The sequence below is a fragment of the Pinus tabuliformis genome, chromosome 4_1 (genome assembly GCF_031772625.1).
Source record: "Pinus tabuliformis cultivar Carrire ecotype Pingquan chromosome 4_1, CPIR1, whole genome shotgun sequence".
Classification (NCBI taxonomy): Eukaryota; Viridiplantae; Streptophyta; class Pinopsida; order Pinales; family Pinaceae; genus Pinus; species Pinus tabuliformis.
This window is the reverse complement of record NC_142303.1, coordinates 280,793,668-280,808,992: the sequence shown is the minus strand read 5'-3', so window position 1 is coordinate 280,808,992 and position 15,325 is coordinate 280,793,668. Positions and strand designations below refer to the sequence as shown.

General features: G+C 41.1%; 1 protein-coding gene across 1 annotated transcript in view; it reads left to right on the top strand.

Moving 5' to 3' along the window:
* AUG4 (HAUS augmin-like complex subunit) overlaps positions 1 to 14,751 on the top strand; it is a 219,624-nt gene extending 204,873 nt beyond the window's left edge. The window contains exons 10-13 of the mRNA XM_089419618.1: positions 13,624 to 13,692; positions 13,778 to 13,829; positions 14,087 to 14,164; positions 14,265 to 14,751. Coding sequence (XP_089275744.1) covers positions 13,624 to 13,692; positions 13,778 to 13,829; positions 14,087 to 14,164; positions 14,265 to 14,342 — 277 coding nt within the window. The 3' untranslated portion in view covers positions 14,343 to 14,751. The remainder of the gene's footprint in view (positions 1 to 13,623; positions 13,693 to 13,777; positions 13,830 to 14,086; positions 14,165 to 14,264) is intronic.
* The last annotated feature ends 574 nt before the right edge of the window (positions 14,752 to 15,325 follow it).

Here is a 15,325-nt window from a genome sequence, read left to right as displayed (position 1 = left end):
CCTCTTAACTTCACTTGCCTTGACTTGAGTCTTAGGGCTAGTAAGATGCCCTAAGAGACCTTTGCTTGCCTTCCCTTCTCTTCTGCTTCCAAAATCGAACCGTAAGAGATCACAACGCAAAAACCCTAACTTCAATCTTCCCAAGAGAGATAGATAAGGCCCAGAAACACTTCGACTTCTTTGACTTCCTCTTCTTCGCACTTCCTTCTCTGACTTCTTCTTTTTCTACTTCTTCGCATAAGAGATAAGTGAGTGAGTGATCCAAATGGAGGACGAGTTCCTTTATATATATAGGCTTTTTCAAGGGTGGACATGGCTCTTCATGTAGGCCGACTTGATCTTGGGGGTATTTTGACACTTTAAAGACAAAATAATTTTTTCTTTACAATTTACAATTTACAATTTACAATGTGCCCATAGGGTCTTCAATATATGACAATGACTCTTATACCTAGGACAAACCCTAGAAGCACTCAATGGGTGCTTGACTTATAAAATAAAAGAACTTGAGAATGAAACCCATGCTCCAATAATAATACTAATAACTTCTTTTTCATTTTATATTTACAAGAATACATTTCACTTTATGAAGACTGAACCTAGTTACACATTTTTCAACATGGACCTCCTCAAGAATCCTACCCATCTGTAGCACTCTAGGGCTACAAAACCAAATCACCCCAATTGACTCCTGTGGGTATGTCAGCAAACATAGTGAAGTCTTCCTCCAGCTTGGAGGACAACCTATCGATCTCTGTTGATGTTGCCTGTTGGTCTCGCTTCTCCTTGTTCTTCTTCCTGAGAGGACACTAGGGGCTATAGTGGCCTAGCTTACCACATATGAAACATTTGACCTTTGATAGGTCCTTTCTCCTCTGCTCCCCTTGTCCCTCACTGGGACCCTTCGATGCGAGGGCCACATTCTCCTCCTCCTTCACTTGCTTTGACCCGTAGGTGCAGCCACTGATGGAGCTCTTCACTAAGTCTTGCCTCAACTCCTATTGCAAATCGACCCACATCCTGTCCCACCTTGGCAAGGTTTCTTTGCCCAAAATGCTTTGGACGAATACCTGCCACTCCTCGGAGACACTGTTGAGTGCCAATCGTACTAGCTCTGTGGCTTGAGGTGCTGCTCCAATAACTAACAACTGATCTCGGATCTTCTGAATCCTGGTGACGTAGGGGTCTATGTGTTCCCCCTTCTGCATCCTGGTGCGTCTTAGCTTTTCCTCTAAATACATCTTCTGCTGCTCAAAAGTGCCCTGACATGGTGTGGAAAGTGTATCCCATTTGACTCTTGGGGATATGTCAGCAAACATAGCGAAGTCTTCCTCTAGCCTGGAGGACAACCTATCGATCTTTGCTGATGTTGCCTGTTGGTCTTGATTCTCCTCTTTGTCCTTCTTTCTTAGAGGACACTGGGTGCTGTAGTGGCCAAACTCACCACATCTGAAACATTTGACCTTTGATAGGTCCTTCTTTCTCCTCTGCTCCCCTTGTCCATGACTGGGACCCTTCGATGCGAGGGCCAAATTCTCCTACTCCTTCACTTGCTTTGACCTGCTACTGCTGCCACTAATGGAGCTCTTCACTAAGTCTTGCCTCAACTCTTCTTGCTGCAAATCAGCACACATCCTGTCCCACCTTGGCAAGGTTTTAATGCCTAAAATGGTTTGGACGAATACCTACCACTACTCGGAGACACTTTTGAGTGCCAATCGTACTAGCTCTGTGGCTTGAGGTGCCGCTCCAACAGTTGACAACTGATCTCGGATCTCTTGAATCCTGGTGACGTAGGGGTCTATGCGTTCCCCCTTTTGCATCTTGGTGCGTCTCAGATTTTCCTCCAAATACATCTGCTGCTGCTCGGAAGTGCCCTGATATAGTGTGGAAAGTGTATCCCATATCTCCTTGGTCGTTCCCTGGCTCGGTATGTTTGATACAATGTGATCTTAAGCACAGTCAAGAATCAACCTCTTTGCCATGGCCATCTCCTTTCAGTATTGCTTCAGCTAATATGCATCTGTGGGGATAGCTACCACTGCATCTATGAATGGCTCCAGGCCATATTCATCCAGAAGGAATGGCATCCTTGCTGTGAAAATTCCTAAACCAAATTCCTACTGCAGCAAGCTGAAGTTACTTCTACTACTTTTTAATCCATACAAGTTATTTACTGTGTGCTACGGTAAATATCGAAGTAAATACTACTGCAACCTTCACTTAATTAAATTATATGCGGAAACAAGAGACTGAGCAAGAAAGAAAATACAACACAATAACACCGTTATTTTTGGACAAATGTCCCTGGAAAAACCCAATGCGGGAAAACCTATGCAGCAGATCTGAGGGTTTATTATTAAGCAGTAGCAAATTCTGAATACATCTCTGAATACCTCATAGGTTATTCAGTTACGGAGAGAGAAATACTGGCAGAAAGATTTGTGATACACAATCACTGAGAAAAATCCCTGTTGATTTGTTCACTGGATGAGGTGCCTTTGGCAGGCCTTGCGTTGCCTCTGCGCAATCCTCATGCAATCCTTGCGTCAATCCCTCTAGGCACTGTGTCACCCAGTGAATTGATCGATTTGCTCCCCGGAGTCGCTGCTCTCAGCCTCCCGGTCTCACACCCTGACTCTCGGCTTTTGACACTGACTTTATTGCAAAATTTCGGACTCTCTCTCACCCTCTGCGCTGCCTCTGTGTGGCCCTGCGTTAACTATGCGTGAGAGTTGCTAGATCACTCAGTGCCTCACTCTGCTGATGATTCTCTAGCTGAGAAATTCTCTCTCCAGATGCTATCCCTGCCCCTCAACTACAAGAAATCTACTCGATCAAAATTTCCTCCTGAGAACTTCTCACTTCAGAAATTCGATCTCTTGATCTCTCGGTGTGTTATCCAAATGACCTTCAAGCTTCCTTAAATAATCTTCTCGTTGACATTCAACGACCCAAATTAAAAGTTAATCAATGATTAAGATCATTTTAGCTTGATCTTCGTCTTCTTCTAAAAGTTACACCCACAATTAGATTAATACCCGTTAATATTTTTAATTTCCTAAGTTTAGACTTAGAGTCCCATTAAAAATATTAATTATTTTAGTAAAACTGTCTCTGGGTGGAATTTACCAAAACACTTTTTGGGTTCTTTGGAATACATGTGCCCAAGCCTCCCTACAAAATTTGAGGCCTAGAGCATATTCGATGCTATCCTAAATCAACACTCCCTCTTAGCGAGGAATGTGCTCTAGCAATATACGCTGCAACATATTGCTCTGACTCTGAAGCATCGTCCTCTGCTCTGTTGATGTTTGACATGCTGTCCACCAACTATTGCGCTGCTGCTGCAACTTCTCTGTGCCATCTGCACTGCTGTCAACTCTACTCTGTGTTTCTCAGACTCTGGCGCTCCTAACCACTGCAACTGTCTCTCCGACACTCCTCGGCACCATCCAACACTAGTCCATCCTGCTACCACAAAACTGGGCTCTTGTAGCAAGGTATTGATCCAAGAGGTGGACTCCTCAAGGATCCTGCCCATCTGTAACTCTTTCGAACTACAGTTCTAAATCAGCCCACCTCCCTCCTAGAGGTATCTCGGCTGTCATGGCAAACTCCTCTTCGATCTTCGCGGGCGCAACCTTCGGATCGTGTTTCTCATCCTTGTCCTTCTTCTTGAGAGGACACTGAGTAGCGTAGTGACCCATCTCACCACACCTGAAACACTTGATCTTCGAGACGTCCTTCTTACGTCTCCGCTGCTCCTACTGTCCCTTCGATGCAAGGGCTGCATTATCCTCCTCCTCCTTGGGCTTCGACCCACTGCTGCTGCTTCCGTCAAGTTTAACCTTGACTAAGTCTCTCCTCAACTCCTCTTGTTTTAGAGCTGCCCACATTGTTGATTTGGGGTAATATCGGATGTGCCCTAGCCACAAAAATTGGTGGAGAGGCTAAAGCACGTGAGATCTCCAATACCCAAAAATGGTTTGGGCAGATTCTAAACAGTTTGGGAGATATTAAAATATTAATGTGAATTAATATAAAACTATGTTAGAAGGGTCCAAAAGTCATGAATCAAGCCAGAGTTAATCTTAGCCGTTGATTAGGGACTTAATCTCGACCGTTGATTTGTTAACGAGAAAAGTATAAGAGGAGGCTTGAAGGTCACTTGGAGGACACACTGAGGGAGACTAGTTAGTTCAATTTTTGGAGCGGGGTTAGCTGAGAAATTCGAACTAGTGGTCTGGTGAGTAGTCAGGAGGTAGCAAGTACAGAACAGAGAGAAGGGATCAGCCACTGGAGACCAGCGCTGAGGCAGGAGAGGTAGATGCAGGGCATTTTAGGCAAACGCAAAGGCAGCAGGAGATTGCGCAGTCACTAGAGGGCCTGCGTGGGTGATGCAGAGAAGCCCAGGGCTGACGCAGAGTGTCTGGGAGACACGTAGAGGTCAGCCAAGCTAACGTTGGGACTAGGAGAAGTGCTGGAGAATTTTTCTCTCTGTGGGTAAGCCAATTTGGCACCCTGTTGTACTAAAGAATTGCTGAATAATAAAATCCTCCCTTGCTGCACCGGTTTTCCCACATTGGGTTTTTCTGAAGACTATTGTCCAAAATATCTGTGTCAATGTGTTGATTCTTGTACATGTGTTTGTTTTTGTATTATGGTGTGATATGTGCAGCATAATTTATTTTAATGTTTATTGAAGGAATTTCATAAATAACTTATTGAATAATAAGTAGGAAAGGTAAATCAGATGTTGTAGTGATAGAATTTTCACACACATCTCATCCCAATTTGGCAATGTTGCTCTTCCCAGGGTACTATGGACAAAGACTTGCCACTCATCTGAGACAAAATTGAGGGCTAGTCTAACCAACTCTGAATCTTGAGGTGTATGCCCCGCAACAGACAATTCATCATGGGTCTCCTTAAGCTTCGTGAGGAATGGCTTGACACGGTCCCCCTTCTGCATTTGAGCAGATCCTGACTTCTGCTCCAAGTAGATCTTCCGCTGCTCGGAAGATCCTTGATATAGCGTTGCCAAGGCATCCCATATCTCTTTAGCAGTCCCTCTGCTAGTGACATGATACACTACGTGATCCTTTACTCCATCATGGATTATCCTCTTGGCCTTCACCATTTTTGATCGATACTTCTTCAATGGATTTGCATCTGCAGGCACAACCACCACACTGTCGACATATGTCTTGAGTGCATGCTCATCTAGAAGGAATGGCATTCTAGCCTTCCAGATGACATGGTTGGATGCTTCGTCCAACCTGTCCTGATCCCTCAAGCCACTGGTTGCCATTTTTGCTAAAAATAGAAAGTCGAATGACCTCTTCTCCCCTCTATGCTGCTGTTGGGCTAGCCTACGCACTCCCTGCTGGAGCTAGTAAAACTGCTACACCTTGCTGTTGCTCAGCTCTAGAGAATTCAAATTCCTTGGCTATGAATCCTTTGAGGAAGAAATTCCCTCATATGTGCTTCTCCTCTTTATTCTGATGATTTTCTGCCTAGCAAACTGCCTGCATGAAAATTTGTGTCCCACCAGCTCTCCTCACATTGAGGCTTTTGCGCTGCTCCCTCTGCCTCAACAAAAACTCGATCTGGAAGCCCTTCTCTCTTTTGACTCTCGGAGAGAGATTGCCTCGAAATTTCAGCCCTTTGGCTAAGAACTGAGCAAACCCTCTGGGGTTTTGAACTGCTGCCGCCGGCAACTTTTTGATTTTCCTCTTCTGCCCAACGCTGGATCTACCAACTCCGCTCTTCTTGCTTCACCTGCAGCTTCGATACCATCTGAAAATTCCTAAACCGAAATTCCTACTGCAGCAAACTGATGTTACTTCTACTACTTGTTAATCCATACAAGTTATTCACTGTGTGCTATGGTAAATATCAAAGTAAATACTACTGTTGTCGTCACTTAATTAAATTATATGCGGAAACAAGAGACTGAGCAATAAATAAAATACAACACAATAACACCGTTATTTTTGGACAAATATCCCCGGAAAAACCCAATGTGGGAAAACCGGTGCAACAAATCCGAGGTTTTATTATTAAGCAGTAGCAAATTTTGAATACATCTCTGAATACCTTATAGGTTATTCAGTTACAGAGAGAGAAATACTGTCAGAAAGATTTGTGATACACAATCACTGAGAAAAACCTTGACTGATCCAGTCACTAGATGAGGTGCCTCTGGTAGGCTTGACATTGCCTTTGCACAGTCCTCACCCATTCGCTGCATCAATCCCTCTAAGCACCGCGTCACCTAGCCAACTTATCGATTTGCTGCTCGGAGTCACTGCTCTGCCTCCCGGTTTCACACCTTGGCTCCCGGCTTCTGAAACTGACTCTGCTGCAAAATTTCGGACTCTCATCCTTTGCGCTGCCTGTGCGTGGCCCTGCATCAGCCTCTGCGTGAGAGCTGCTGGATCACTCTCTGCCTCTCTCTGCTGATGATTCTCTGGCTGAGAAAAATATCTCTCCCCAGATGCTATCCCTGTCCCTAAACTACAAGAAATCTATTCGATCAGAATTTCCCCCTGAGAACTTCTCACTTCAGATATTCGATCTCTTGATCTCTAGGCATATTTTCCAAATGACCTTCAAGCTTCCTTAAATAATCTTTTCGTTGACATTCAATGACTCAGATTAAAAGCTAATCAATGGCTAAGATCATTTTAGCTTGATCCTCGTCTTCTTCCAGAAGTTACACCCACAATTAGATTAATATCCATTAATATTTTTAATTTCCTAAGTTTAGACTTAGGGTCCCATTAAAAATATTAATTATTTTAATAAAACTGTTTTTGGGTGGAATTTCCCAAAACACTTTCTGGGTTCTTTGGAATACATGTGCCCAAGCCTCCCTGCAAAATTTGAGGCCTAGAGCACATCCGATGCTACACCAAATCAACACTTTCCTTCCAGATGACATAGTTGGAAGAATCATCCAACTTTTCCTGATCTCTTAGTTCGGCAGTGGCCATCCGAGCAAAATAAGTTGAAATCCTCCTCTTCTCTTCTGCTCAACTGTTGCTAGGTTCTACGCTTTCCTTGCCGGAGTGAGTAAATCTGCTCACAACGACTGTTGATCTGCAAGAGAAAAATGAACTTCTAAAGCTAGAAGTCCCCTGAGGAAAATTTCCCTCAGTGTGTTATCTTTCTTCCTTCTGATGCTATTTTGCACAAGCAACTGTTACAAAATACTACATCCAGCTAGAGATCTGCTCTGCAAGGAAAATACTGGTTTCTCCCTCTGCCTCTGGTAATCCTCGAACTGGATAAATTCGATTTCTCTGTCGCTCTATCAGAGAAATCAATTTTTCCTCAAGAAATTGACCCTCCTGGCCAAGAAACATGCACTGGGTTTCGAACTGCTGCTTACGCAGAGCTACAAAATTCCTCTTCCCTTCTGCTACTAAGCTCTGCAACTTACAACTTGGCTCTCATACCATGTGAAAATTCAACTAACCCTGAATCTCACTACAACAACTGATGTTATTTTTTCTATTTGTTAATTTAATTAAACAAATTATTTGCTGTGCTATGACAAATATCAAAACAAATACATTTGCAACCTTCACAAAACAAATACCACGGAAGAAGTAAAGATGCTGGAAGAAATAGATGCAGACCCAACTCGGGAAAATCGGTGTAGCAGCCGAGGGTTTTAATATTATGCAGTAGTGAAAAATTTGAGTACAAACTATGGATGCTTAAACTAGCATTCCAAATAGAGAAATCACTGGCAATAATAACTAGTGAGAAAAATTTCTCACTCCATAGGCGATCCCACACTGACCTTAGCTTGAATTGAGTTGCTCCTTGCTCCCTCTGCGCAGTCATTGCGTCAGCCTACGCAGTTACTGCGTCCCACAGGGTTAGAACTGTGTCTCCTCTCACTATCTCGTCAACTGCTATCTGGGAAACTGATACTCTTTGCCTTCAGATCCTTTGCCTACCTTCTGGTTCATAATCTTGACTTCTCCCCAGCAAAAACAAAATCTCCACAAGAGGGCTTTACGCTGCCTCTGCTCTGTCTCTTTGTGGCAATCACTACCTCTCTGCGATGTACTCACCGGAATTGGAAAAGCTACCTCCGACCTCACTATCTCTACCCCTCACTGCTTCGACCTCACTGAATCACTTCCGTCAAGACACAACTGCTACTCTGGAAATCAATTTCTCAGCAAATTCAAACTCTTTTGGTGTGTTCTCCAAGCCCCATCAACTTTCTTCTTATAACCCTCTGTTAAGATTTGAACGACCAAGATTAGATTTTAATTGATGGTTAGGATTAACTTGAAGTCGATCCGTGTGAGTTTCTAGAACATTCACACCATAACTTAATTAATTTTGATTATATAGTCATATTCCCTAAGTTTAGACTTAAGAAATATTTAAAAAAGACTAATAATCTAATTAAGTCATCTCTAGGTGGAATTGCCAGAAACGATTTTTGGGTTTTGGAGATCTCATGTATTCTAGCCTCTCCACAAAATTTCGTGGCTAAAACACATCTGAGGCTACAAAAACTAACAGTGAGTCGTATCTCCTCTATCCTGGTAGCCCTGAGTGGCATGACTCCTCACATGCTAATGGGGATGTCACTGTTGTGTAGATCCTCAGTGGCTCATGTACCCAATACATCAATGGAAGAACATCATCCCCATATACCACTCTATTTGGTGGCATACAAATGCCATCCCATCTGAATAACTCCCACTTGGGCATGTTGACCACCTTGCAACCGCATGCATGAACGATGTGCCAAGACATCTCCCGAAGTATACACACTCCTACATCAAACCAACTCGCCACTAGCGTTGACCATAACTCATGCATCAAACCAACTCGCCACTAGCATTGACCATAACTTCGATGGAAGTGTGAAGGAAGATGAATGCTTGGTCACTGGGCCAATCACCTTGTCAATGCCATAGTCATCCTTCATACCTGGTAAATGATTGAAAAACCCTCCTAGATCCCAATGCCAACCAGGGTCTCTAGTATCCACTCCACTCGTGTCAACTAAACTTGGATGCCAGATGAATGTATCCTCATTTGAAATATATCTATATCTATATCCCGTTGGTGTATAATCAAAAACCTCTGGAACATGCCTCTTTGCAAGTGTCGGTTCATTTGGGTGCTCCTCGTGCTCCATTATCACAGGAGGCTCCTCCATCAAATCATGAGTGTCCCTAACATCCTCTTGTGTCATGGTTGCCATAGAAGAATGTACACAATTCAACTCCATACAAAGTTGGTCAACCTTCAACTCTAATTCTTGAAGGGCCATCTGAGTGCTCTTCAAAGACTCTTGGGAAATCTCAAGTTCATAAGTAAGCCTATTGACTTCCTCCTCTTTACCTACTAGTGCATCATGATATATCTCAGTAAGCATGAGTAGGTGATCTCTATTTGAATGGAGGTATAGGTAGTAAGATTTCATCTCTACCAATGCCTTCCTGAGAGTCTGAAAATCTGCAAGTGAAGACTCTCCTCCTAAACTGTCATGTGCCACTACACTTCTCCAACAATAATCTATCACCAATACCAGTGCATTATCATATTGCTTTGTGGCTGCCCTAATCTTGTCTGTGTCCATCTTCAATTGGTTTTCCAAGTTATAGGCATAAGTAGACTTGTGAGCAACATTTACCTCATCAACTGATGGGACTGAGTTTGTACCGTCGACCACTTGTGTGTTATCATCTTTGCACACCTCTTGGGAATCATCAACTGTTGTGGCCTCATTATTTTCTTTGTACTCATAATCTAACTCAACAATCTCGCTAAGTGATGACAAGCATTATGTAGCAATTTTTGATTCTCTTTCATCCCAAACTCTCGTTACAATCTGTTGGGGTGAACCTGTGATAGCTTCATTTTCAACAGGTGTGACTTTTCTCAATTCGCCCTGGAAAGCTTGTTATGGTTTTCATCTTCAATCCTTGTTTCTTGGTCCTTAACTACCTTTTCATCTTTGGATTTGCTATTCCTTTTCTTATTTACTGCATTTGATGACACCCATGCTTCCATGTTCCCTATCACCTTTGCAAAGGTTTTGTTATAAAATCTTCAAATTGTTTGGCAAATAATTCTTCTTGACTTAGAAGCATTGTTCCCTTGTTATAATCTGCCCTTTGAACCCAACAATTGTATCTTGACACCTTCAAAATAAAGTCCTTGAACTTGGCTTTTCAAAGATAACCCACGCTGAGCCAAGATCAATGCTCTGATACCACTGTAAGATTCCACCTTGACAAACTTCTGATTTTTCTTTAAAAATTTCCGAGTTTGTATAAGTTCTTCTGTGAGACTTTTCTTCGAACAGATTGTGTGAAAACTGCTGTAGGTGTTTTTTTAAATAATTTTCACTTCAGAAAATATATACAGTGGACAAATAACATTCAAATGAGGCCTCTAAAGAGTCATATATGATATCTTCATTACTCAGAAAATTACTCACAGCCATTATACATATTTTGGCTTTACTATTATCAAAATACCACAGTAAAAAGATGTAGGATTCCCTCCTGTATATTCTCTTAATTTCCAATAAATTTCTGAATCTGTGTGAAGTTTACAGTGATCCCTTTTGCACATAAGTTTGTTTTTTGTTGGCTGTAGGTGCACAATTTTCCACTATATTTCCAGTTAAATGATAACAGAACTAGACAATTGAGCTCAAGTGGTTATTTATACCATTCACAATTATTCAACAAGGAATACACTACTATTAAACACCATGTGATGAGGAACTGAACATCTTTCATCAAGGAGAATAACCCAGAATTGCAACAGCCATTAACTCATTCATATACAGGCATATAAATAACTGATATAATGCATAGAACTTAAGTTTGGAACCTGGAATGTGCTCTGGCAACAGATCTGGAAACAATAGTTCACTTGGTGTGGATATCAGCTCCTTGGTAGTGAAACAGTCAATAGGAATGGATGCATACACAATTATCCAACACTTGTTTAGGATATATGTTGCCCAGAAATTGATACCCAGGTTCACACTGTACCCAGGTCTTTGTATCAGCACCAAGTCATTCAAATATGTCTGTGAGATAATACGCATGCCCTCCAGTAAAGCTACAACAGCAAATAAAGGTGAGGAAATGGATTTTGAGCTCCTCAATATGATTTTCAGAACTCGTGGGCCCACACAACAATAGAATGCAGCCTCTTTAGGAATTAGTTTGTACCCAGATATGAAATACGACCTGCCTGAGACAGTACTTCACCCTTGCAACCCATACGCTACAACCCTTGAGTGATACACAGCCCAGATAGAAGGGAGACTTAATGGTGAAGTGTGCTCTCAGCCGTGACTGTAAATTAGAATTGTTCCTCCCAAAAGGTGAATCGAACCACCAACACCTTAAAATATCCTTCACGCTGTGAGCAACACCTTAAAAAATACAAACTCGACCTCTGCTTGGCTAAGGGACTCGATTGCCAAGGCTCAGATTTGAGCCTGTATGCTCAGACTTTCATGAAGTTCTTCTACTTGCCAAACGATATAGAAATATCAACTAAGCTCCTAAAATTAACTGATAAAACTTGGGTACCTCAATATTTCTTGCAAATCTTGTTCTCCACTGAAGCATAGTGGTGAAATCTGAGTGATTTCACTCAAATCCCAAACTAGAGTGTCTTGTTGCAACACCGAAGTCTACTATGACAGTTAGGGTTCCAAACCCTCAGCTTTTCCTTCAAACTCTCTCCAAGAGCTCTTTCTCCAAACTCACACACAATGCATGAATGATAAGATTCTCCTCATTTTCCTTATTTAATGAGTTTAGGGTTGTCTTTTCACCTTCACCTTCCCCTTTTTTCTTTTCTTTTTGTTTTTTTATAACTCACTTACCTTTTCCCTCCAATTAAATATTTAAAAACACTTTTCCTTTCTTTATTTAATAAAGTGACTTTTATAAACTAATTAAAGTCACTTTTAATGCTGGAAAATGCTTAATTCGCCTCTGTGGTCACACTGGCCACCCAAAGCCCTTTTTTATCATTTTTCCTTATAGATCTTTTCACCCCGATTCCAACGAGCTATTACACTAAGCTGTTTCTCCAACTAATTAGCTTGAAACAACACCTTAAGCACAAGTAGTCAAAATATACCTGTTATTAACGCCATTTTACGAAAATCATTGGAATGCAACGGAACCAAGAGCAAACCATGTGGAATTTGATCTCAATGATGAAATATTGTAATCGATCCCAGTCGGACCCATAAAACTCCTCTAAAACCCTCTAGGCCCACCAATGGAGTAATCCTGCTCCTATGACCAGGCTGACACAAGCTCTGGAAAACCCTCCTAACCACCTCGCCTAGTAATCCAAAATTTGGGGACATTACATGGGGAATGGTGTCCTTTTCTTCTTTGCAATTATTTTGTTAATGATGGCTGCTCGAAGTCTTATAAGCTCACTATGTTTTGTTGTTAGTTGTAGTATTCAAATTGTAAGTTTAAATGTTTTAATGTATTTGCATGTTCTAACTACTGCCCTACAATATTCTGTGATGTGGTGGGATTCCCCTTCATTGGCATTAATTTGTGTAGTTAGGGTGCACAACTCACTCTTTTGGTGCACACATTGGGTGTGTAGATGCATGCATGTGCATTACATGTGCACCTGTGTGCATTCCTCCTACACGTATATGTATGCTAATGCACCACAACCTATTTTGGGACATGCCTTGCATCCTTGGACAACATTTGGTGTGCACCCTCCTATATGGGTGTGTCCCAAGTTTGTTGTTTTTCGAGCATTGATCCACATAGCTAGGATCTGCTTGTTAGAGGGGTAGTTGTCCCATGTAACAGATATAATTCCTACTGCAGGGTGCTTTGCCCTGGGCAATTGGTCCTTGTTACATGGGTCTTGTGATCCTTGTAGTATGATTTGGGGTTGAGATCACTCCCAATATTAAAAATAAAATAAAAAGGTGGGGGGGGGGGGGGGGGGGGAGGGGTTGGGTGTGGCTAAGTTGAAATCTCGTAGTTTTCAACTCAGATGACACACCCTCCCCATATGGAAAATTTACATTTCTTAGTTAGTTTTGTATTTTTAATTTTATTTTCTGTTCACATGCATGCACACAAGCGACATACCCTACCTCATGCACCCTCCTGCACCCAGATTCCAAAATTGGCACACTATCAGCTACATCGATGCACCCTGGCTACGTATGCATTGATTGTGGTATATAATGAAAAGATGTAAAATAGTTCTTCCTAGCCTAAAGATAGGAATTTCAACTTCATATAGGAGATACGTTCAAGTTTGTGGCTCTTCATGAATGAAGAAACTATGCTTTTCCTCACACTGAATCTTTGTTCTATGTTTTTATGCTGCGGATGTTTATCTTAATTTTCTGTTTCAACTTTCAACACAGTTCTTTGGTAAGATCTCCTTAGGTGTATTTAACTCTTTCCTTTCTTTCATTTATATGGGTTCACCTCTTTTTCCTTTTGTGAAGTTAGTCTTATCAGTTCAGATTATTGTGCAGCTGATCCATATCTCAGGCTAGTAAGGAAATAGATTGCACGTGTGATATGTTTTTACTTGGTATTTCAGGGTTCTGGAGCATCTCCTTCTGCGGGATACTTATACTCAAGAGTCAATACCTGCTCTCCATAAAATTAGGTATGGAGAATGCTAGAAAACTTGTCACTTTCTGTATGGTATGCCATATAAATCTGCCTCACTTGTCTAAACTGCTTGTTTTCAGAACTTACCTTCTTGAGGCAAACGAGGAGGCATCTGCAGCTTATAACAAAGCTGTAAGAGGGAAATTTACTTCCAGTTAAACGGACATGATATATGAGACAATCTAATGAACTTGCAGTAGTAGCATTGTTATGTCTCATAAGATTCGGAGCTTTTATTTCCACTTCATCCTTCAATTTGTTGCTCAAGAAAAACAAGTTTCACAATTATCACCTGTTTGTGCATTATTTAGTTAGAAGATACTGTTAACGGAAGGATATTTGCTTACTTTCACTGTGCATTAATATAAAGTTGTGGCTATTACAAATAGGTGACACGGCTCCGTGAGTACCAGGGGGTGGATCCTCACTTTGATAACATTGCAAGGCGATACCATGATCTAGTGAAGGCAAGTTTACGATTTAATTGTCATATTTGTAGCACGTAAATGTTTAGTTTATCACACCAAAAATATTTCAGAGATATAATACAATTTGATATTCCTGCAGAAGCTGGAAGGCATCCAATGGACTATCCGTCAAGTGGAAATGGATTTAAATAATGCTGGTGATCAACCAGCATTGTAGATCTGCTTATAAATGTGCTATTGTTTACTTCATTTTGCAAGCCACTGATGTAGTTTTTGTTGTAACTTTATATGTAACTAATAAATGAATTTCTCTCTACTCACATTAAAGGAGTTATGAAATCTTGGAAGTTTTCACTTCTGGGAATGTGGAAAACATAAATGTATGAGCTTCTACTGATTTGTAGATGCAACGGGTTAAAGGTGGTAGATGGACACAAATTTCTAATGAAATTCTTTGCCTTCATCATAAGAGGCAGTGTTTTGGCTAAAGCTCTAACAAAATGACTAAGCATTTGATCTCGGAGCACTGAAGGGTAGGGCTATGAATTAAATACTGTACATTTTCAGACGAGTTGGAAGAACATCCATTAATTTGAAGGAATATATAATTTCTGGCTGCATCTTTACATGTTGCCTGAAACATGTCAACATCATCCGATGCAATGGCTTGGAGAAGGTATCATATTGGGTCCTATTTTAATGCTGTCTGGGAATTCTGATATATATATATATATATATAGTGGCAGTAAAACAAAAAACTGAAAAATATATATATATATATATATATATATATATTTTCCAGTTTTTGTTTTACTGCAACAAAATTTTGTTCCAGAGCTTTTTCTGCAATGGCCAAAATTCTGGATCTTCAAAAGCAATTCAAGTCCATTGTTGTAGATTTGCACGAGATTATCTAACAAAGCTCCAAATAGATTTGCACTTTGTTGAAGTGGGAAGTTGCTACAAAATAGAAATAAACGACATGTGGTTGCCTACAATTAGATAGAGGGCAATCTCAAAAGCATACTTATATGAAAGTTTTTATTAACATTTGACGACACACTTCTGGTAGTGGTGTGTTTTATAGTGTGTTGGAAGCGATGCTGTAAATTGCAGTAGTACTTATTGAAACATGTTCAATATAAATTCCATTTGATCTTTGTTTGATTATAAAAAGTTGCAGCGAGATGAAATGTAGTG